The sequence below is a fragment of the Brassica napus genome, chromosome C9, assembly GCF_020379485.1.
Source record: "Brassica napus cultivar Da-Ae chromosome C9, Da-Ae, whole genome shotgun sequence".
Taxonomy (NCBI): domain Eukaryota; kingdom Viridiplantae; phylum Streptophyta; class Magnoliopsida; order Brassicales; family Brassicaceae; genus Brassica; species Brassica napus.
The window spans coordinates 64095678-64119029 of record NC_063452.1 but is presented as its reverse complement, the minus strand read 5'-3'; the positions used below and the strand labels follow the sequence as shown (position 1 = coordinate 64119029).

Genomic DNA, 23352 nt, shown 5'->3' with positions numbered 1-23352 from the left:
GTAATAGGAAAAAAAAAACAAGTTTTACCTGATTGGATAAAAAATAGAGTGATTGAGCTAAAATATTTTTTACTCTGTTTGTTTTATCGCCCATTATGCTTTTCAATCATACTCTAGATCTCATACAACATGAATTTTTCAATCTAGGCTTCCTGAAATTAAGCCTATACTACTTTATTATATTCAATTCATTCTCTTAAATAAACCAAAGAATTCACAAAAGCATCCATACAATTCACCGCCAGAAGATAGAACCTAGTTCACTTATTATAACCTACGTAACTTTTAACAAGAAAAGATGAAACATTAATTTTAACATGTTCCCAAGAATATTGAATTAGGAGTACATTCTACAATTTGTCGATGAGTATTGGCGTGAATTTTAATTAATTCAAGAAAGGATAGGGGGGCTGCCTAATAGAATTAAATTCGATGATTTTGAAATTCAACAAAAATAGTGACAGAGCCACGTGGAATTCTTAACCTGATACACATTAATTATTGGGAAACTTTAAACTATACAGCCATGTGTTATTGGACCCATTTGCCTCTTTAAGAAATTTTCTACATTTAAGCCTAACACAGTTAGCTATTGTATAATTTGTATTAGCAATGCCAATCCTTCACTAAAAAGCTCATCAACAAGACAACAACGATACATTGATTGTCTGGGGATTTGGTAAAGAGCCGAAAATGTTAACAAATAAAAGAAAACCATGACTAATCATCATTTATATCAAATAAAAATTGTAGATTCCACTTGGATTGGGTTCATAATAAGAAAAATAAATTAGAATCAAAAGTAGATTCTGAGCTTCCTGATTTTTTTAATAAATGAAGGATTTTGGTACATTAGTTGGTAATTTTCTTATACGTTTACATAATAAATGATCAAGTTGAATTATTATTGGTAGGCCTCTTTGGAAAATGTTCTTACAGCAGCCTCACAAGAAACAAAATAGTACAGTAAAAAAGAACAAAGAAAAAGGAATCTTAAAAGAATGAAGAAAAAAGAATTTAATATAATTAATAAAACTATGACCATTCATATTAATGATCCAACGGCCACTCGAGTCTCAGAAAAAAATTATAAATGTCGAATAATTATTTTTTTAATCCTCGATCCTTTTTCTGGGCTTCCAAAAAATCCAGTCTTTTTAGAAGAGAAAGTGCATAAAAAGAAAACCCAATTTGAAATTGTTTATTTCCAGCCTAAATTCTCAATCTTTCATTCCCAAATTCTAAAAAAAAAACTTTTCTATTTTTAGTAAAAAAGTAATTGCGTATTCAAGTTGATGAGATTTAGTAAGTGAATGGTAGAGAGCTTTCTTCATCTTTTTGATCTAACTTACAAACCTTTTCTTTCCTCAGATCTATTATCTCCAACTTGTTGCTCTCTGTGTTTGTATCTTCGCGCTTTTAGTCAGTTCTTAACTTTCTAATTTTTTTTGTTCATAGCTTTTCTGGTGATAATGACTTTAGTCACTGTGTCTAATTTAAGTTGATTGGTCGAATTGTGAGTAACATTGTTAATTAAGATTTATAATTTTTGGTGAAAAGTCTCAACCTTTTTGATTATTTTTTTGAGCAGAGATGGTGTCACATGAAGAGAACACAGGTATAGTGGAATGGTTTCTTGGTCCGCATCCATTCACGTATCCTCCTTACGGCGTTGAGATGATTCACGAGGAGGAAGACGAAGCACATCAACACCATTATCATCATCATGATGCTCAGAGCGGTGAGTATTACAGAGAGTATGAAGAAGATCATCGTAGTAGCAGCGATGTAGATAACGATGAGATCATTGCAAGAACACTCCAAGACGATTTTTTGCAGCTTCAAATTGCAGAGGAAAATAATAATAACGATTATTCAAATCATCACCAACAACAACATCAAGAAGAAGAAGAAGGAGGTGGTGGTTATACTAATAACTATAGCAGTAATAATAACGAGTATGGTTGGAACGAACAAGCCGTTGTGGATTACTCTTCAGGTTGTTATTATTGAACTGTCTCTTCTTCATTATGTTTATGCTTTAAGGATTGGATTTACAAAGAAAGTTGTGTTTGTAGAATGGGTAGGAGGAAATGAGAATGATCAAGAGGATGATTCATCGGGTAATATATATTCGTGTTCAAGCCCGAGTGATACAGATGAGTATGTGTACTCTTGGGAATCAGATCAGTGTGAGGCTGATGGTGAATTTGGAAGGAGGTTGAATCAGATGGTCCCTATTCCTGTAAGTACTCAATGCACTACATAACTTGTTGTTAATATGTTGTATCAATTTGATCATATGATATATTATATATATAAATACAGTATGTACCAAAAATAAATGGAGAAATACCTCCTGAGGAAGAAGCAGTTTCAGATCATGATAGACTTCGGAATAGGTAATGTTAATATACATGTTTTCTATTTTATGTTAAACCATTCTCGATTCATTTGTTTTGTCATTGTTTCAGGTTAGAGCTATTTGACTTTGCTGAGGTCAGAGTTCCAGGAGATGGTAATTGCCAGGTAAACTTCTACTTCATCTCCATTAGCAGATGGAAGAACTAGACTTTACTCATTATTACTCTTTTTTTTGTTACAGTTCCGTGCTTTAGCTGATCAGTTATACAAAACCGCAGATCGTCATAAACATGTTAGACGACAAATAGTCAAACAGGTTTGATGATCTTTCTTCTACTCATGCTGTCTTTAGAAGTTTTCACAAATTCATATGAGCTCACTTATTTTTTTTTCTAACCATTCAACTCTTTGTTTAGCTCAAATCTTGTCCAGATTCTTATGAAGGATATGTTCCCATGGACTTCTCTGAATATCTAAAGAAGATGTCTCGGTAACAATCTTCTCTAACATAATTTCTTGAACCACAATTTTTTTGTTAAAAAGTCTCAAGTATTCAACTTTGTAACACAGGAGCGGGGAGTGGGGTGATCACGTTACATTACAGGCAGCTGCAGATGCGGTAATATATATTTTTACTCAGACTTTATGAACTGGTCTTCTTTTTATCATTCCGTAATTAAATTGGTGAAAAAACTTTTGAATGGTGCAGTATCGGGTGAAAATAGTAGTGCTAACATCGTTCAAGGATACATGTTATATTGAAATTCTTCCTACCTTTCAAGAATCAAAAGGAGGTAAAAGAGTTTCTTAGTCCACTATACTGTCCTCTTCACCTTGAATATTTGTTAATACAGTGATGTGTTCTTTTGCAGTAATTTTCTTGAGCTTCTGGGCAGAGGTTCATTACAACTCTATCTACTTAAACAGAGGTACATTGTACTAACCGTAACTCATTTTGAACAGACTGTTTTGCTTTTCATCTTGATTTATTAAGAGAGATATTCTTCTTGACAATTTTTGTGTGTGTGTGTGTTCAGATACATCTGCAACAGAGCTACAGAGGAGGAGAAAATGGTGGCGTTTTGGAAACTAGACAGAGCTTGGGCACTCCCTTATCATCACTCAGTTCATCACTGGGAGTTTATATTAATATTTATTGACTTGAGAGATGTCCTTTTGAAATATCCGATGAACAAACAATGCTCACAGCTTCAAAGTCTTACAAATAATAATATTGTTTTCTTCTTTCAAAGAAAGATTAATTTCTCTGCAGCTAATAACTTGAACACGGTGATGAACACATCCATGTAGGTTACATGCACTAACAACAACTTTTTTTTTTATGTTTTCCTTGATTGAACTAGTTTTACATGATTTTATATGGCTGTAAAAAAAGATATATACACCACGACACGTTGAACAAAAGACTTGAGCATCTACATATGTTAAGAAATCGTATAGAATTTAATAAGGACAAAAATCAAAACCCAAATCTACGCTTATAGTACAGGGAGAAACGGTGGAACATTCACTGAACCGAAGAATGTAAAGAGTAGAGAAAACTGGAGAGTTTATCATGATTTAACTCAAAAAGGGTCGATAGATTCTTCTTGTCCAGTTGGTACTGTCTTGTTTCTTGGTTTTTTTTTTTTTTTGAATTGGGATGATGGATGGTGATCAAGATAACACTCTCCAACATGGCTCCCGACAAGATGTTTCTCCTGCTATTATGGTAAGAGTTTTTTTCTCTCACTCTTTTTAGTTCAGTTCCAAAATTTTTGGTTGTTGTTCTGCTTCTTTTCTCTGTTTTTTTTAGGTGAGTCCTTGAGGGTCTTTGAGTTTGGAGGGTCCCTGTGATCGATCTTCTGTAAACTGTTATGGAACCCAAGTAAATAATCTTCTTTTTTTTTGTGTGTTTTGTAGAATGGAGTTTCTGCTGAGATTACTGAAGAGATATCACCAAGCCAACATGAAAGATGGAGAGACCTTGTGTCTGATATACAGTTGAGAACACGAGAGGACGCTCATGACGATTTCTTGAGAGCCAATGAATCCTTCACTCCTTCTACTCCAAGTCCTGTGACCAAAAGGTTCAACTTCTCTCCCATGGAAAGTCCTAGAATAGGGAGACGCGTTGGTTCCATGAGTCCTTCCTCCTCAAGAAGAAGGACTACTCTCAAGAATGTCTTTAACTTCAAAGGGCAGAACCACAATGCAGATATTGAGGAAGGTGTGGCATTGGTGTATGAGGGCAGAGATAAGTATAATATTCCAAGAACATGGTCTCTTACTAATATCTTAACTCCTAAAAGATCCAAGAAGACACAGTCTTTACCTGTTACCCCTTTAGCTCATTCAAATCCTGAGTCCATGCATGGGAGATATGCAGTTGATCAAGTTACATCCATGGTCAGTATGCTATTATCTTAACGAACTTGATTATACTATAAGCAAGGGAGATAAACTTGTACATGTGTTTTTTTTGATAGAAAAGAGAGCGGACACTGCCTATTCGCCGCACACGTTCTGTCCCGACGCTCATCGACAAAGATGGCAATGCCAAGCCCGTAGGGGTTCTCCGTGTGATTTCTACTCCTTCTCGTGTGGATACAGAGAGTCTAGAGTTGATGCATGAACATCACGATGGTGGAGAAGATGTTCCTGAAGAGGAAGCTGTGTGCAGAATCTGCATGGTTGAGTTAGGACAAGATTCAGAAGCTTTCAAGATGGAATGCATGTGCAAAGGAGAACTAGCTCTTGCCCACAAAGACTGCACTATCAAATGGTTCACAATCAAAGGGAACATAATATGTGATGTGTGCAAGCAAGAGGTGAAAAATCTCCCCGTGACACTTCTCCATGTGGAAGATGATTCTCAGGACCTGTCTAGTGGAGCAGAGCATACAGAGAGTAACCAAGGGAAAGATGTGCCGATTCTTGTCACGGTAAGCATGCTTGCATACTTCTGTTTCCTTGAGCAGCTTCTGGTGATGGATATGAAATCGAGTGCCGTTGCATTAGCTTTACCATTCGCTTGCATTATTGGTCTTCTTGGATCAGCGACATCCACAACAATGGGTAATAATATTTAAGAGTTCTTGAACTCTCTTTTTTTCAAAATTAATATTGTTATTCATTAGCCTCTGAAAAGATGATTTTTGGTGCATGCAGTGAAGGGGAAGTATGTGTGGATCTTTGCAACCATTCAGTACAGCATCGTGGTCCTTTTCGGTCATGTCTTCTACTCAAAATTTGATGTAATGTTTCATTCAGATAGTTTTTTTCTTTTTATTTTTAAAGTGACCTTGTTAAAAGCTTTGGTTCTCACAAACTCTCATTAACTGGTATGGCATGTTAATCAGCCGGTTACGCGCATTGTCATAGCCACTATGGTCGGATTTGGACTCACCATGTCCGGCGCAGCGGTTATTACCATGTTTATGAAATGGAAGAGAAGCCATGCTCATCACCAGCTAGCAAGCACTCAGGTGGCTACACCACCGTTTCAGACAACAGAGTAGGAGATTCTAAATGAGATTGAAAACTATAATCTTTTGTTGTAAGTTGAGACTGTGCTAAAATATTGTGCTATCATGTGTTATTGTTTTGATTCTAAATGAGATGAACGTTAGTGTATGAAAGCTTGGATATTTCACACATTTGTTAGACAAAATTTAAGGTGAAAATACATTAAACGATGGTTAAATACCAATAATATATTCAGTAAATAATTATGAATAATTATATAATACCCTGTAGTCAGAAATCAGAATTCAAAATACACGTTTCGTGGTCTGTTGTGACTTCCTCGTATAACAGAGAAAGGACTCCACTTTTGAACCCTCTAAAATACATGTTTATTCCAAACGAGTTTTAATAGTGGTTTTTTACTTTTAATCTTCTCTATTAAAAAGAGAAGTACAATTTTAATCTACTACAAAATAGTCATACTAAAAATCTAGGTCTATATATTCAAATAATTTTTTTATTGTTTACATTAGTTTATCTAATGTATAACATTTCTAATAATTATAAGGATATTTATAACAAATTCATTTTAACTATAAATTTAAATTTTAGTTTTAGGATTAACAAAATCTGTTGAAAAAAAATCTAACAAAGACTAAAATATCATTCACCTTTTAAAATGATTAATATTCATAAATTAAGTAAGAATTTTTACAAAAAATAAAATTGTTAACGTATGTTAAATTTTAATATTTAGAACTATATATCATCTATTAAGTTATTTTTAAAATGACAGCAATATATTATCATAAATTATTATATACAAAATAATATAAAATTTTATATATATAAATGAAATGTTATCCGCACGGATGTGCGGGTTAGAATGTAGTGTTTATTAAATAGTAATCTTTGAGAAACTCACACGTAAACGGGATCATACGTCGGTCCATGCAAATAACTAGTCACTCACATAATCGTTAAGTGTACGTTTCATATTAGTTATGAGGTTTTTGCCATATTTGTTCGGCTAATTATGTTGTGCGTTTCATATTAGTTATGAGGTTTTTGCCATATTTGTTCGGCTAATTATGTTGTGTACATAATCATATATATATATATACATCACACGTTAAGAAAATCCTTTATATACGTATAGTTCTTTCATTAAAGCATTCACTAAATCATATCATACGTATGTTTCTCTCAGCTATGATATATGCATATGATTAAGGGAATTGATCAGTAGAAGACATGAATGGTTACGATTAGCCTAATCTGCCCCCACTAGCTTTTGATTAGTGTTAAATAATCGAAACAACTGTATTCACGAAGGAGCCGATCGATAACATTACAATCAATTAATCATTTCTGGTCATGACTATCCCGGACGAGTGATTTTTAGCAGAAGAAAAAACTATAATTGTTGAATCAATAGATTTTTTGTTGGTAGCTATATCATCAGCATTGGATCATACTCACTAGAAGATTCTAACAGATTGAAAGTGACAATGTTCTGCCTTAAGTAGGTTGTTAAAGTATATATACGCAGTACATACAACATACACCGAATACGACTACATATGCATGCTTTTCTCATAGACATGACTCAGACTTGCAAAAAGGGGAAAACGAAGATGTTTAATTTTATCGTGATGAAAGCTGTGCTTTCTTGCAAAACCTGCTTTGCTCCTCGTTAAATAAGTAAATTTACTTCAAAATTCATTAGATACCAACAAACAAACAAAACAAACACAAAAGAAAAATACAATTTCTCTCTGTTTTTTTCTGTTATGGCTGATGATAAACCCGGAGATGAATGGAAAAGCCTAGTAATCTACATTAGCATTCCATTGTGTTGCTTTCTGCTTACTGTAGCATTCCAATGCTGCTGTAACAGGCAGGACCGTAGGGTTCACCCTGCTCCCCCAGAGGATGAAGAAGAAGAAGGCCATATTTAACACAGGTTCTTCAGGTCCTTAGATCCATTACATACAATATATGTAACAATACTCTTATGTATTGGACCGATATGCTTACCGAAAGTGAAGGATAGAGAGAGATATCTGAACCAGAGTCGACACCGAGAAGAGCTGGAGCGGATTAATTGGGCTTTAAGCGCTCAAATGCATCAGTGGTCCGATCTTTTTAGTATATTTTCTTAAGAGCCCAAGTTTGTCAAACTATAGTATCTTTATTAATATGTATTGGAATGTCAATCTAGCCTTGTTACCCAAACATGGTTTGAACACATGGTTGCACGTGTGGCTGCGCGACCAAGTCATTTTGAAAAACTCAGAATGTCCTTATAAGTATGAATTTTGTCTTTTATTAACAAAATCTTATATATTAAAACAGAAGTCATAACTTTGATTCATGTGTGATTTTTTAAAAAATAGACCTGATGGATTTATTCCTAGAAAGTCATGTTACATTTAATCTCTAATCTTATCATTTAAATTTTGGGCCTACCATAAATTTGTATTGAGCTATCAATAATTGGATTTAAACAATAGATGATCTATTGGATTTATAGATAATATAAATTAAATAGATATAATTTAATATTGTAATACTATACATTCATATGTTAAATATTTAAATATTTGTCGATGTTAACTTTTAAAATTATAAAGATTTTTTTTAAATAACAAAAATCATATTATCTAACAATGATTAATTTTTACTACCTTAAACTAATGAAAACAAATTTTAAACTATATAGTTTATTTTAAAAATTAAACCAAAACTAAATGTTTAATTATTTACTCGATAATATAAATCTATGAAGCGAAAAGTTTAATTTTTTAAAAACTTTATAAATTTGTGAAATGTTACAATATCTTTGAATATGACAATAATGACAATAAAACAATATTTTACTAATCTTTATATATATAGTTATGATTTTAATAATGAAATAATAATCCGAAAATATATATATAGAAGAAGATACAAATACATGTGAAAGTTTGAAATAATCTGTTCAATGAAAAAAAATATACCGTAAACTTATTATGTTTTAAAATTGATAGACACATATATATTATAATGTATACCAATTTAGAATTGAAAACAAAATATTTATATAAAAATAAATGAAAACAAAAACTTGCGCGGTTGCGCGGGTGGAGATCTAGTAAGTTGTTAAATTTCTTTTCAAGATTGTTTACATGGTTATTTTTTTCTTTCTAACTTGCTGGCATGGTTATATCAACGTAGGCTGGAAGAATTAAAATCTAAAAAAATCATGTATTCACAAAACATCAGATTTTGTGGGGCATTTGGCTGCTTATACATATAATATATAAACCAATAGATACAGGAATACTATATAAGTAAAATAAAGAAATAAATAAGTATAACCGAACTTTTTAAAAGAAAAAATTAACAGTGGGAGATTTAAAAACAAACAGAGAAAAATACGAGAAAGTGAATATACATATGTCTACACTCTACACCTCACACACGTAAGACCAGGCAGCGAGCTCTTATTTGAGTTTCATGGAACACAACTACACAATAACACATTTATGTTCGCAATTAAAGAGATTATACATTTGTCTTCAGTCTACACCTCACATGTACCGATCAGCGAGTTCTTATTTGAGATTGGTGGAACACAACTACACAATAGGACCTTTCTATTTTCGCAATTACATATTCCAGCTGTACAAGTCGACCATACGGGGAGGCTCGTGCCGTGTCATAAACCGAGACAAAAAAAAATTGCAGTGTGGGCCTGACATGGACCGGTTCCACTAATTATAACATGTCAACATAAAACCCCACACCATTAATCATACATCAGTTTATCATCATGGCTCATGCTCATTCATTTATACAATATTCACAACCACAAATGTATTCAGTGTAAAAGTTTTTGAACGGCATCTACTTAGTTGCCATATTGATATTAAGGATCAAGAAGAAATTAGTAAACAAATAGTATATGTAACAAAATGGTAGTCGCTAGTGCAAATTTAAGAAAAAATACAACATATTAATGAAAAATTATATGTATCTTTGTAATTTTCAAAAAAAAAAAAATGTATCTTTCAGGATATACGTGGCATTTCACTTAATGGTTTCACCTCATCATGTTTCATGATGATAATATTATTTTTATAATGTCGCTGACGGGTCTTCTTTATTTAAATTGTAATTTTATATGACATTATTATAAGTATAAGTGCGGGGTTAGGTTTTCGCATCAGCAAATGATTTGGAGGAAGTTTAATGTAATTTTATGTTCGCATGTTATCTCTTGGTGGAGCTCACGTATAACCTTATAGATAGTAGTCCAGTTTGAGATATCGAACAATCATGCAAGAACGTAAATGTACGTTAAGTTTTAGGTAATAGGTAAGTTGATTATATCATCACTTTCTGTATGTAAATGTATCCACTGGAGAATGCTAATCGTAATTTTGTCCGTTGGCAATTCTAGCCACTAACAAGTTTTGATGATCACGTCTGATGAAGACAGTTTAAACTCTAGCACAAATTTCCTGATGCAATAAGATAATGCACATAGCAATTTGATGTATTAATTATATGATAAATGTTATTAACTAAATTCAACCTCAAAACTGATTTCATACTAACATCCATAAATAACGTCTCCATCGACCCTTCTTTTTGGCCTTATTAAAACCAATGATGAGACAAAATAATATTGTTGCAAATTAATACAATCATACGCTGATCATTTTTGTTTTGAACAATACAATCATATGCTCACATATATATATATATTTTTAAACATACGTTTTTCTTTCTTATATGTATCTTTGAATGCAAGTTATATGAGTTTTGTCTAATATAGTGTAAACATTGCGTTAGAAATCCCACCTATTCCGAAGAAAGACCAGTATGAAATGAATTATTCTTCTCCCGTTGTGATGTTTGATTTGAAATGCAGTAACCGCCTCCTATACGACTCTCTTTTGTCGGTTGTGTTATTGATATTGGATATATATGACTTTCATCCTTACAAATTTTAAATTATGAACGAGTTGATCATATCATTGTAACTATACGTGAAACGATTTAGAACGACTTTTAAGACCTAGGAGTAGTTGTAATGATCTTTCGTTATAGACCTTCATTTCCATTTCGTCTTTATTTATGTGGAATGTGGTGATGGACCGTTCACTTTCAAAACTTTAAAATGCTTTTCTTGAAGAGAAACCTTTTAGAAGCAAAGATAAATGTTCTCATAATGATCACTTGAATTAGAAAAAATAAGTAATAGAGAACAGAGGAGGATTCAATCTTATAATAGAAGAAAACTAGTATATATATAGTCAATAGACCCGACCAACAAATAAGAACCAACACACGCCTCTCAAAAACCGGTTCTAAACCGGCCAATCTCGCGGGTTTAGTATTACAATTTTGTCATACCTATCATTCTCTCCCTATATTCCTTTTATTATTTACAATGACCCCGGCCCCACTCTCATTTCACTCACATAATAGAACAACCATTTGGATTCTCATCACTAAACATCCCAGGAGCACGCATATGAGCATATGGATCATAAGGATCTCCATACCCTTGGTACGGTTGTGGTGGTGTTGCTTCTTGTCCATACCCTTGACCGTAACCTTGATTCGTATAAGATTCTTGTACGTATCCCTGGTTTGTATACGGTTCTTGTACATAAGATTGAGATGATGATTGACCTTGCATCGTGTAGTGTTGGCCGTACACTTGGTTTGCATAAGATTCTTGTACGTATCCTTGGTTTGTATACGGTTCTTGAACATAGGATTGAGATGATGATTGACCTTGCATCATGTAGTGTTGACCGTACACTTGTCCTTGTGGGTAGTAATACATGGGCTGAGGCGGATAACCATAACCGCTATACTCCGATTTCTTCACATCCACCGTAGCACCACCGTCTGGGGGTACTTCTTTCTTCTTTTCACCACCACGTTCTTTCATTTCTCCGACATCTTTATTATCTTTCTTTTCACCAGCACCTTTGTCCTTCTCGCTACCAGCTGCCCCGGTGGCTCCTTCCTCTGTTTTCGAGGGAACGACTTCGACCTTGCGTTTAAGCTTCTCGTTGAGGTAAGGGAGGAGTTGTTTAACGTCAATGATCCCATTCACTATCACCAAGTCCTTGGCGCTATCAATGGCCACTGTACTAACCCCTGTAAATAAACATCAAAACATTAATTCATTATTAATGGGATACTTGAACCCATAAATTTAGGCTAACGACTTTTTAGCTAACCATTTGATATTTTTTTTCCACAAAAATAATAAATAAGGAAGCTACGTTATAGATGTAGTTTCAACCTAATTATAAGGTTATTTAATCACCAACCTTATCAATTTTTTTTTTTTAAATACTAAGAAAGATTCAAATATGGATATTTAAGGATAATAATAAACTTACCATTAATTTTGCCGACAATTCTTTTGATTTTGTGTTCGCAACCTTGACAGTGAAGTTTCGTCTTAAAAACCACCGTACTCTGCATCATATCAAATAAAATTACATCAGAAACAATGATCCGTCTTAATTAAAAATAACAACGAACGAGTTTTTTTAAGTAATGAAAGTGCACACACGTCACAAACAGACCACACAAAGCAAATGGGGACTAAACGTATGAAACTTAAACATTACCTCTTTTGGTAGAGCAGGAGAAGGAGAAGGAGGAGGAGTAGCTTTCTTCTCTCCTTCCTCTTTTGATACAATCTCTACTTTCCTCTTGATTCTGTCGGCGACTTTATCTCGAACCGCCGCGGGATCTACGTTTCCGATCACCGTCAACTTGTCGGCTTTATAATCAATCGTCACATCTTCCACGCCTGAGAGAAGAATCAGAGAATCCGCGTTAATTAAGGTTTTTTCATAAAGTCGAAACCTGATCAATTGCAGAGAGTATTAACGAAAGATGATTGATATTACCTTTGTGATGTTTCAAGAGGCGTTTGATTTTCTTCCCACAGCCTTCGCAATGCATATCAAGCTTCATCACCACGACGGCGACTGCCTTCTTCTCTCCTTCACCCATCGGCGTTTTCAGGATTTTTGATCTTTCCTTTTTTGGGGGAAGACTTTTCGAATATGCTCTGGAAGAAGAATACAAAGGGGAAAGAGATATATATATATATAGATATAGAAGCCGACGTGCATGATTAATGATGATGATTGATGACGTGCATTAATCGATGATGGTGATAATACAAAACTTTATTACAAGGGTTGATGATGTGTATAAACTATTCATCACATACGTAACATGAGGTCAGGGTTAAAATAGGCCAGATATTATTTGTTTTCTTTTCATTCATGCGCCTCGTGTTGGGCTGGCTCATCATTAAATGGGCCTTCCTTTCGTGAACCTTAAGCTTCCTTCTTTCTCACACGATCGATCTCTTTAAAAAAAAAAAAATCGGTTCTTTATTATATTAATATATATAGATAAAGTAATTGGCTTTATTTACCTATGAGAGTCAGTGTGGTCCGGACCAACTCTTCTTCCCTTTGCTTCTTCTCCTCAACATTATAACGCGACGAAGATTCTTGTTTCAGACTAAAGAATCTGGAGAAGCTTTTTAAACCCAAGTCGATTTTAAGGTCAGTAATCATCTTCTTTTTCCCTAACGAATTATAACGAAATTTTAGGGATTTTCTTGTAATTGTTACAGCAGTAGCGGTTAGTGCGGTAGTTAGTTAGGGGGGGAGAAGAATGACAACAACGAATGGGTCTAATTCTAATCACAACAACCGCCAACATGACGATGGTTCTGTAACCAACAACAACAATAACCCTAGTAATAGGTCTTGGGGCACGGTTGTTTCAGCTCAATCGGTATCCACTAGCGGCGGCAGTATGGGCTCCCCGTCGAGCAGGAGCGAGCAAACAACCACTGTGGCTACTACTACATCTGCTACCGACAGTGCCTTTATACAGCTGAATAATTTGGATATTCAGGGTGACGATGCTGCTTCTCAAGGACCTGCTTCTGGGTATGTTTCACTTTCACATCTCTGTTCCTGGATTTGGTAAAGGTCTCTTCTTTATGAGCTTAGCCTTGTACAATGTTTGTTTAGCTTTGCATAGTGAATTTATGTAAGAACTGTGTGTGGATCATACCCCTTTTTTTTTTTAAAGCTTTCCTGATATGTTTCGTTTCTTATTATCTTACTTGTTATCCTTGCCCCGGTCACATAGAAATTGTATTAGGCTACTGTTTTTTTGTAAGTTGTTAAAATATCTTTTGTGGAGGTTTAACTGATCATTAATGTACTGACAGTGTCAAGAAGAAGAAGAGAGGACAGCGTGCGACTGGTCCTGATAAAACTGGAAGAGGCCTACGTCAATTTAGCATGAAAGGTCTCCTCTTTTCTTCTTCTTTCATCTATATTATTATTTTTTCATAAAGTTTATAGCTATGAGTTGTGGATGATGCCTTCCTGATTTTGTTTCTAAACTTTACTGATCTTGTGTTCTTCCGGCTTCCTCTCAGTTTGTGAAAAGGTGGAAAGCAAAGGAAGGACAACGTACAACGAGGTATTGTAATTTTCCTTAGAACAGAAGCTTCACAATATCTCTGCCTTGCAAGTTACATATCAATTTCTCTCGTGACAAGTATTGCAAACGTGTAGTAGCTCTGTAAATACTGTATCTGACAGGGTGAAAGTACTTTCAGGTTGCGGACGAGCTTGTTGCTGAATTTGCACTCCCAAATAACGATGGTACACCCCCTGATCAGGTATGCGATTCTTCAATAGTTCATAACTTGAGAACACGGTGCGATACAACTATGGTTCATATATGCGGTTCCTTCTTTAGACTATGGTAGAGTTACATCGTCTGAATTCAATTTTAAACAGCAACAGTATGATGAGAAGAACATAAGAAGAAGAGTATACGACGCTCTAAACGTCCTCATGGCTATGGATATAATATCCAAGGATAAAAAAGAGATTCAGTGGAGAGGTCTTCCTCGGACAAGCCTAAGCGACATTGATGAATTAAAGGTTTTCAAACCCAACGTTCTGTGTTTGCTTGCTTATGTTCCAAAGCTCTTCCTGAAGTTGAGTTTTGACTTATGCAGGCTGAAAGACTCTCACTTAGGAACAGAATCGAAAAGAAAACAGCATACGCCCAAGAGCTGGAAGAACAAGTAAGTAACAGACACCACTTCTTGATCTTCCCTTTCCTCTTAACCATAAATGATTCTTACATGGTTTCTTCTTCTTCTGTGTGTGAATAGTATGTAGGCCTTCAGAATCTGATACGGAGAAACGAACACTTATATAGCTCTGGAAACGCTCCTAGTGGCGGTGTTGCTCTTCCCTTCATCCTCGTCCAGGTAAACTTCGCCAGAAGCTTAGTCTTGGTTTGGTCATTGTCTGATTGTTGTTGTTATACTATACTCCACCAGACTCGTCCTCATGCGACCGTAGAAGTGGAAATATCAGAAGACATGCAGCTCGTTCATTTCGATTTCAACAGGTTAAAGATCCTTCTCTTTTTTCCAGCCAGATGTCCTCTGTAAAACTTTATTTACATCTTCTTGATGTGTGCAGCACTCCATTTGAGCTCCACGACGACAACTTTGTCCTCAAGACGATGAAGTTTTGCGAGCAGCCGCCATTTAACAACGCTCACAGCAATAACAGCCAACAAACTTCTCACAATATTCTCATGCTTGAAAACAATAACCAAGGCCCTAGCACCGATCCAGCGCCGCCTCAGCCAGCGGATATGTACCAGTCTCATCCTCAGCTGCATTCTCAGCCACGTGTTATTCCTACGCCTGTGACTAACAACGACGCTGCTCAGGCGACATCGCAGTCTGTCTCGGTGAAGCCGGAGAAGTAAAACACAGCTGAAGCTCAACAGTCATTGTACAATATCTGTAAAAGTAAAACTGTAGTCTTATTAAGAAAGAAAATAAAACTACCTGTTTTTTTTTGTTTGACAAAGAAAGAGCTTAGCGGTAAATTTGTACTGATGGTGTTCCGGTTTGGTAATACCAAATCTAGGATTGCTTTCTAAACCAGTTGGAGACTGCGAATTTGGGTTACATGATGCTTGGTTTTGTTCAATCGGAACCGGTGATTTTGAATTTTACATATGGCTCATAACAGATACTCGCCTAGTTCCTAAATACAGGTTGCTTAGTTAAAAACACACTGAAAAATTAATTTTCTAGATATTAAATAAGATCGGTTGAACGGTTTTTAATAAAGTAAAAGTTAGCCTGAAGAAATGAAAATATATTATATATTAGCTTATACTACCAATCAGGACAAACAGTATCCGGTTTGATGGTGGAACCGGATCCCGGTTCGGTTAAACTGTTAAATAAAATGTGATCACTAGAGAAATAAATGATTCTCTTCTTTTAGTCAGTGATAGATGCTGGCAACTTCGGAGTCCGACAGCCATGGCGACTTTGTCTTTATTCTCTTTGGCTTCCTTACAAAATCGGAATCCAATGTTCTACCATCATCGTCATCAGCAGCAACGGCAACTTCTTTTTGTTTCCCACTTGAAGAAAAAGAACAGTGGTTTCGTCTGTTTTGCTTGCTCCATCAAACAAACCAGGTTCGAAATTCGGACACGGTGTGTCAGTTTCGGTTACTGTTGTGTTAATAAGTCTCCTTGAATCCGATTTACTTTTTTTGCAGAGTTCGTAAGAGAGTGAAGAGTAACGAGGAGCTTCGGAGTGAGATTCTGGAGTTCGTTGCTTCGGCTGGGCTTCCTCCAGGTCACGTGCCGTCCATGAAGGAACTCTCTGCACACGAAAGGTTCCAACTTTCTTAAATTTCTAGATTTAAAGTTGAATACTTTGCTAGAAAAATTCTTCTGATTTAGTTTAATTTATATATGTAGAGTTGATCTTGCAAACGTTGTCAGACGAAGAGGATATAAGTTCATCAGGGATCTTCTTGCAAACTCTGAAGACTGTAATGAGCTTACAAGTCCAAGTGGCGTCTCTTTGGAAGATTCTTTAACAGGTCCTACGCGTTAATATGAGTTAAGAGCACCATAAAAAAAAATGATTATGTAAGATAAGTCTCTTCTTTTCTGATATTTATCTGGTGTAGAAGGTCAGGACGAAGAAGCACTTGACTCTACCGAACCACCTTCAAGCACTGAGATGTACTCTACTGCAACAGATGCTAGTGTCTCTCTTGATCAGAGAACACATAATTTTACAGAGGAAGTTGATGAAGAATGTGGAGGGGTGATTGAAAATGAATCTTCGTTGTCTGCAGTTTCGAGAATGGAAGACTCCACTTCAAACTCTTCAGAGAGAGAAGCTGACAATGTTTTGGTGGCAGAGGATGCCCCTCTTACCGATGATCATTGCACCAGTCAAGATCTCAACTACACCAAAAACGTTGTTGAAAGTGTCGCTACTGAATCCTTGTCTGGTGAGAATGCAGAGAATTTTCAGAATCAGCAGATTGATGATATGGCTGAAAATCGTTCTGGTCGTGCTGACGATAGCGTGGTTGAGGCTGATGATAAGGATGGGATGTTAAGTCTTTCTTCTTCAGCGTCAAGCATAGAAGAAAAAACAGCCAGATTTATCCAGAATGGATACTTGGATACAGTTGATGATGGTATGTTGGAACCAGTTTCAGATGATGAATATAACATACCTAATGAAAGCTGTCCTGAAGAAACTAAAGTGAGTGCAGAAACAATCAAAGGTGGTGAGTACAGTCATGGTGGTCAGAGAAGTGTGAGCATGGCGCCAAATGGAAGTGCCGTAGCATATGAGGAGGTTACCTATGCGACAGAAGCTAATAACTCTCAAAGGTGAGTTCTATACATATAAAGGTCTAGTCTGTTGCTCTTGACCATTATTTTGGATTTTATATGTGATTCTGGATATTTTATTCACAGGAATAGTGATCACCAATATGGGAATGCTGAACTGGACAAGGATTCACATGCTGAGGTGTTGACAGATCACTGAACTCATGTCTAAGTTATTGAATAAACCTATTTTTTTTTCGTATACATATGCTCATAGAACCTTGTTCTGAAATGATTACAGACAATGAAACGGGAAAATCAGGTTGAAATTACTCGGCTGAGGTTCATGCTGGTACATTGATTGCTTTCTTTCACTATGTGGAATAGATAAAGTGAATTTTGCAAACTAACTTTGTAAGTAATTTATTGCATGATTAGCGTCAGAAAGAGCTGGAGCTGTCAAGGTTAAAAGAGCAGATTGAAAAGGAAAAGGTAAGCTACTTACTCTTCAGAAACATTTTAGTTAGAACATCTAATAATCAAATATCTTGTCCTCTGCTGCATTTATATAATTAAAATTGTTTAGATCTTTGACATGTAGCTGAATTGTGAATAAGGCAATCAATATTCTTATGCTTGGATGATACTAGTCTCCTTGATGTTTCTATAGTCTCTTATTCTAGTAAAAGGTGATACTTGTTTCTGTTTCTAATTCTCGAATTTCCTGGGGTTCAGCTGTCTCTTTCGGTTCTTCAAAGAAAAGCTGAAACAGAGATACAAAAGGCCCAAATGCTTGTCTCACAGAAGGATGTTGAGTTGCAAGAAGCCGAGGAAAGTCTCTCAGGACTGCAAGAGGTAAGCTTACTTTTGTTTAATATACTTTAAAATAAATAAAAGTGAGACAAGAGAGGTAAAGTGGAATTGTTTTCTTCAGGTTGAGATTGAATATTGTGGAGATGGTAATGTTGTGGAGGTGACCGGCAGCTTCAATGGCTGGGAACACAGAGTGGGACTGGGGCTTGAAACATCCAAGTCAACCGGGTCAGTATTGGTTCCTGACTCTTTCTCAACTTTAAAGAGTGATCATTGTTACTAGCTAGAAGACACATTTAGATTCCTTTTCCTAAACACACTGTGAAGGACTTTAACATTCAGGTGTATGCTTCGCTTCTATGGTGTGTTTTACAGGAAACAGAAATGCTGGTCAACATTACTGTGGTTATATCCTGGTACATATGAGATTAAGTTCATCGTGGATGGTCAATGGATAACTGATCCACAAAGAGATTCGGTTACAAGAGGACACATCACAAACAACATTCTCAAAGTAGACTGATGATCCTCTTGCCTTAACTGTTTTAGAGTTGCATTCAATCAAGAGCCTTGCAGATGGTAGATACCTGCTTAAACAGGGAAAGGAGCAGATCATGTAATCAACTTCTCCAATGATCTCATGTATAAGGTGTTTTGTTCTGTTCTTAGAGGTAGTAGAGTATGTACAAAATTACAATTACGATTTCAGGTAATTGATTAAATAAATTTCTGAATCAAGTCTCCTAACATGCAACATAAAATCATATCATTATTAAACCGTTCATGAATCATGACAACGTATAAAAAGCAAAACCCTTTGGGGCTACTTTCCTACAAATTCCGTAATAATAAAAGTTGATAAGACATTCAGTTTAAAGGTTCTCCCCGGTTTACTTCATCTCAGCGTCTGTGACCGGCCACTGAAGCCACCTCTCACGCTCGACCTGTATCTATTTCATGTCTACGAATACGCCTTCCTTGAACTTCTTGCGTAGAGCCTGTACGGCTGAGTCAATCCGTGCATTATCCTGTCGAAAAAAAAGATAGAAGGAAACTTATGAGTCTTTAAATATGAGGAAAGAAACAAAACCAGATCTTGTGTGTGTTAGTACCTTTCCCTTCAAGCAGATGATGATAGGACCTTGTCTGGATTTCCTGTAACACCCTGAGAAGAAGATTGTGGTTAAGACTTCAGATGCTCTGAAAGTTAAATGATATAAGACAGGTCAAAGATTTTATACCAAGGTATATGTCCGGGAACTCGAGACCAAGTTTGGACAGAGGTTCTGCAATTTCAACCTGCATTTCAAGAAAAAGACCCCAAATCCAAAGTTACTCATCCTGAAAGGAAACTAGTAAAGTTTTCTGCAAGTGACTACACATCTCTCCATTGATCTATCGGGAACTACGAGTTAAACACAGATTCTTGCATGAAAAGCGAAGAAGTAGCAAAAAAAGCCATGGCCAAAAATAAAAAGGTGGAATGAAAAGTAAAACATACATCTGTCAAAGATGTCATCAAGCGCCTTGACGCGTATAGCTCCATGAGTGATGATGTACTTCCACCCAATTTAGTTAGCTCGGTCAGACATTCCCACTCCTTCTCGAGCTCCTCAGTGTTTGTAGCAGCAAGAACAATCACATTGCGGCACTTGATCTACAGAACCGGTGATCAGTGATCGAACTGGTATTGAAGGAGAATACTAATTTTTCTGTTAAAACCTACCAATGGCACCGAAAGCTTTTCATGATGCAGTAGTTCAGTAATTCCTTCCGGTAACTGAGCCATCTGAAAAGACAAAACCAATCAACTTGGTGAGAAACCATATACACAACAACAATGCAAGGATAAATCATAGCAAAACGACTTAGCTATTTTGACATATTTTAAAAGGTTATTCTCAAGACAAAACTCACTTCATTTCTGTCGCCTGTGCAATGCTCGCTGATAAGATGCCTAAGATATTCCTCAAACTCTTCATCAGGTGCCTGTAAAATCGACTTTATTAGCTTCTTACATTACAACTGACTGGTGATTATTTTCAGTTATTGACACTCAGATGCATTAAGATGTTATGGCATTTTTCAAACTGCCTTAACCATGAGCCTGTGTTGAAATGGAAGAGATTCGTACCAGGCGAACCCCAAATGCCTTGGCAACACCAGCCAGAGTAACATCTGAATGCAAAGGGCCAACTCCTCCATATATAAATACCTCCAAAAGCATCAAGCACATGTAATCTGTCAGTTCTCTCCTTGATTTTATGATGATCTATTTAACGGACTTACCATATCACAGATAGACCTTTGGCGATCAACTTCCTCGGATACAGAATCAATCTGATCAAAGAAAACACAGTGAAGCGTCAACAGAGATAAGAAACAATCTACTTTCTCTGTTTGATCCAACGAAGACAATGAGTAAATCTCACTCACATCATTCCGAAGAACAGAAGTTTGTTGCACCGACCAACCAACAGAAGTCAGCTTTTTACACAGAGACAGTCCTAACTGATCTTCAACAGTGCCAGACCTGAGCTATGGAACATATAAAAGGGTTGGGAGAAGTTCACTGCACCTACTAGTGGTAAACAATCAAGCCGAGCCTTTATAATAAGAAATTAATGACTTACAGAATCTCATCGCCAACGGCAATGACTGAGGCCAAAAGCACCTCATGTTTTTGTGAATCACTTCCTACGTCGTTCTTGGTTGAAGCATTTTTCTTGACTCTGCCTGCCCTCTCTAACCTCCCATCAGAAAGCAAATAAGCAGGTTTGAATTTCTCTTTACTGCTGGTGTCGTTAACAGACAGTAACGCGTTGGGGACAGTATCATGAATACTCCCAATTGATGTATATCTGCATAGTGACACACCATAAGACGAACTGGGCAAGAGCAAAAAAAAAATTAAAAGTGAAACTGTGGGGGAGAACTTGTACCCCTGGTCATAAAGACTGCAATACTTGACCTTGCAAGTTAGGAGAAAAGCCCAAACATCTCTGCATAAGCAACACTAAAAATAATCAAAAACCAAAAATTGCTCTAGTTTCCAAAATTTCAAAAACCTTTCATTATATTTTGGCTGTAACTGTTACAGTGAGCAAAGGGATACCTATATGACCAATCCAAAATAGGATTCACCCTCATAAAGGGAGGCCATCCAGGGGAACTAGGAGAGAATTGCTCTTGACCAACCTGAATCACAATGATTAAATATTTTCACAAGTTCTACAAAAAGTACTTGCATATGAATAATCTTGAGAACTGAAGGTGAAGCTAACCGCAGTAGGATCACCAATTCGAACGCCAAGAAAGATAGCTCTGATAGGGTTAGCTTTCAACAAAGCCTCCAACCCGGATTTGAAATCTTGACGAATGATATCAAGCTGGATACCGTAACTGCCAACATAGAAAGAGATAATTAGCCAACCAGAAGAAATAAATATCATTCTGGAAGCATACGTGAGGTAGGAGAAGAACTTCCTTTTCTTACGTTTGAGCTGCATCGTATGTGAATGCATTGATTTCAGTGAAGGCAGAAGGGCTCTCGAAGTATATGGTTCGGACCGGAAAACTTGATAGACCTCCATTAGAACAGCTAAGCTCTTTCTTATGCAAAAAGTAGCCGGCTCTGAGAAGGTGGAGTAACACCTAAAATCATATGATCAGAGTCCCCTATTATTACTCAGGAAACCAGTAAAATAGAAAATAATCAAAACAGGAGAAGGAGACTTTTTTGGAAGCAAAGAGTTTTAACTTACAGTAGAATCTTTTCCTCCGTTGAAACTAAAAGCGACCTCTTCAATACTGCGACAGTTTCAAGAAACAGTTAAGTGGATTGCATTAAATGATCTTGACAATGATCTGAAACCTTAATGTAATGTTTGTACAGCATAGACGACACAAGAAATGAACAGAAAGCTATCATTAATTTTCAAACAGTACAAAACATTATTATTACAAATATATTCCAAAAGCGTGGAATCATCGAAAGTAACAAACTTGGATTCATCTACAATCAAAGTGCAAGTTTCTTTGGTCAAAGTTTGCAAAGACAAATGAATCTAAAGATCAAAACTTTGGTGGAGTGAAGATAAAAAGCAAAAGCAGAAGAAGAGAGAACTGACGAGTAAAGAGAAAGAGCTCTTCTGATGACGAAGATGGCGTTGTTGTACTTTGTCTTCAACCTCTTATCGTCGCTTTCTCCGATCGCTTTGTCGATCTCCATCTCTTCTCTCCTGTGGCAAAAAGTCAAAAATGCTTTGAAATTTCAAATCAGATTGAGAGAGTAATCCCATCCATATATGTAGTAGGAGCTTTACCTTTCTTTATTCTGACGACTCGATAATCGCGTCGGAAGTATTATAAGATTCGCTGGAGTCTGGAGATGAAGAGAAGATTTTCCTTCTTCTTCTTCTTCTTTGAATAAAAGAATAAAAATTGGAACTTTATTAGATTATTCTATTCTATTGCAAAGCTCAATCTTTTATTGCCACACCCCATTTATCTTAAAATTCGATATAATAATATTGAATATTGACAAAAGAAACAGAGAAAGACAAAAAGCTTGCTCACTGTAAATTTTCCTTGCAACTTTGTTTGTATTTACTTTTGTACTGCGAGCAAAAAGATTCACTGTTATTCAGTAATTACATTAAATATTGTATTATTTAATCATAATAAGAGCAGTAACAGGATCATTGAACCTGTTCTTAAACTGAATCATGTTCATATACACTGAACCTAATAATTACTAAACTCCTTTTTCTCAGCTTTGATTAAATACAATCATAGTTTAACTAATGAAGTTGCTGCATGTTATTTACATTTGCAGGCTTTTTGTCGACATTGTAAACTACATTATACCAACAACAAAAAAAACAATAATAATAATACCAGAACGTCATTCCAAATCTTCTTACAAAGAATAGCTGGTCAATAACACATTGG

At 35.8% G+C, this 23352-nt stretch overlaps 6 protein-coding genes across 18 annotated transcripts; 4 read left to right on the top strand and 2 right to left on the bottom strand.

The window, feature by feature from the left end:
• Positions 1–1140: 1140 nt before the first annotated feature.
• On the top strand, positions 1141–3616 carry BNACNNG02860D (OVARIAN TUMOR DOMAIN-containing deubiquitinating enzyme 10). Of its 4 annotated transcripts, none has more exons than XM_013844386.3 (11): positions 1141–1316; positions 1592–1999; positions 2079–2245; positions 2329–2402; positions 2475–2529; positions 2606–2680; positions 2781–2854; positions 2935–2983; positions 3074–3158; positions 3237–3293; positions 3402–3616. In XM_013844386.3, the coding sequence occupies exons 2-11, from the start codon at positions 1594–1596 to the stop codon at positions 3455–3457; spliced, it is 1098 nt and encodes a 365-aa protein (XP_013699840.1). In that variant the 5' UTR covers positions 1141–1316; positions 1592–1593; the 3' UTR covers positions 3458–3616. The 4 variants fall into 4 exon arrangements, with proteins under 4 accessions (XP_013699840.1, XP_013699828.1, XP_013699844.2 ...); XM_013844374.3 differs by having other exon boundaries at positions 1152–1305; XM_013844390.3 differs by having other exon boundaries at positions 1238–1422.
• Positions 3617–4030: 414 nt separating this feature from the next.
• Positions 4031–6000, top strand: LOC106414859. The gene is made up of 5 exons (XM_048768226.1): positions 4031–4096; positions 4288–4773; positions 4854–5442; positions 5536–5619; positions 5716–6000. The coding sequence occupies exons 1-5, from the start codon at positions 4031–4033 to the stop codon at positions 5883–5885; spliced, it is 1395 nt and encodes a 464-aa protein (XP_048624183.1). The 3' UTR covers positions 5886–6000.
• A 5083-nt stretch (positions 6001–11083) lies between these two features.
• On the bottom strand, positions 11084–13077 carry LOC106372635 (heavy metal-associated isoprenylated plant protein 6). Its single transcript, XM_013812887.3, has 4 exons — positions 12768–13077; positions 12483–12667; positions 12249–12327; positions 11084–12000 (listed from the first exon to the last, which is right to left on the bottom strand). Exons 1-4 carry the CDS (start codon positions 12871–12873, stop codon positions 11306–11308), a joined length of 1065 nt encoding a protein of 354 aa, XP_013668341.2. The 5' UTR covers positions 12874–13077; the 3' UTR covers positions 11084–11305.
• Positions 13078–13284: 207 nt separating this feature from the next.
• Positions 13285–15898, top strand: LOC106403581 (transcription factor-like protein DPB). Of its 3 annotated transcripts, none has more exons than XM_013844398.3 (10): positions 13285–13439; positions 13511–13832; positions 14120–14199; positions 14333–14376; positions 14516–14578; positions 14700–14846; positions 14924–14992; positions 15083–15181; positions 15254–15324; positions 15399–15898. In XM_013844398.3, exons 2-10 carry the CDS (start codon positions 13552–13554, stop codon positions 15691–15693), a joined length of 1149 nt encoding a protein of 382 aa, XP_013699852.2. In that variant the 5' UTR covers positions 13285–13439; positions 13511–13551; the 3' UTR covers positions 15694–15898. The 3 variants fall into 3 exon arrangements, with proteins under 3 accessions (XP_013699852.2, XP_048624330.1, XP_048624331.1); XM_048768373.1 differs by having other exon boundaries at positions 13287–13439; positions 13514–13832; XM_048768374.1 differs by having other exon boundaries at positions 13291–13439; positions 14706–14846.
• Positions 15899–16183: 285 nt separating this feature from the next.
• Positions 16184–19133, top strand: LOC106403588 (protein PTST homolog 3, chloroplastic). Of its 8 annotated transcripts, none has more exons than XM_048768371.1 (11): positions 16184–16422; positions 16506–16625; positions 16711–16835; positions 16929–17447; positions 17526–17646; positions 17734–17788; positions 17888–17938; positions 18025–18078; positions 18322–18441; positions 18521–18627; positions 18775–19133. In XM_048768371.1, exons 1-11 carry the CDS (start codon positions 16262–16264, stop codon positions 18920–18922), a joined length of 1581 nt encoding a protein of 526 aa, XP_048624328.1. In that variant the 5' UTR covers positions 16184–16261; the 3' UTR covers positions 18923–19133. The 8 variants fall into 8 exon arrangements, with proteins under 8 accessions (XP_048624328.1, XP_022568411.2, XP_048624329.1 ...); XM_022712690.2 differs by having other exon boundaries at positions 16926–17444; XM_048768372.1 differs by having other exon boundaries at positions 16926–17447; positions 17888–17908.
• A 15-nt stretch (positions 19134–19148) lies between these two features.
• On the bottom strand, positions 19149–22939 carry LOC106403605 (FAD synthase). Its single transcript, XM_013844423.3, has 17 exons — positions 22725–22939; positions 22530–22640; positions 22164–22209; positions 21896–22053; positions 21684–21801; positions 21515–21597; positions 21342–21401; positions 21033–21260; positions 20836–20932; positions 20689–20739; positions 20534–20614; positions 20317–20388; positions 20126–20188; positions 19901–20056; positions 19641–19698; positions 19512–19564; positions 19149–19427 (listed from the first exon to the last, which is right to left on the bottom strand). The coding sequence occupies exons 2-17, from the start codon at positions 22628–22630 to the stop codon at positions 19350–19352; spliced, it is 1503 nt and encodes a 500-aa protein (XP_013699877.1). The 5' UTR covers positions 22631–22640; positions 22725–22939; the 3' UTR covers positions 19149–19349.
• Between the last annotated feature and the right edge of the window lie 413 nt (positions 22940–23352).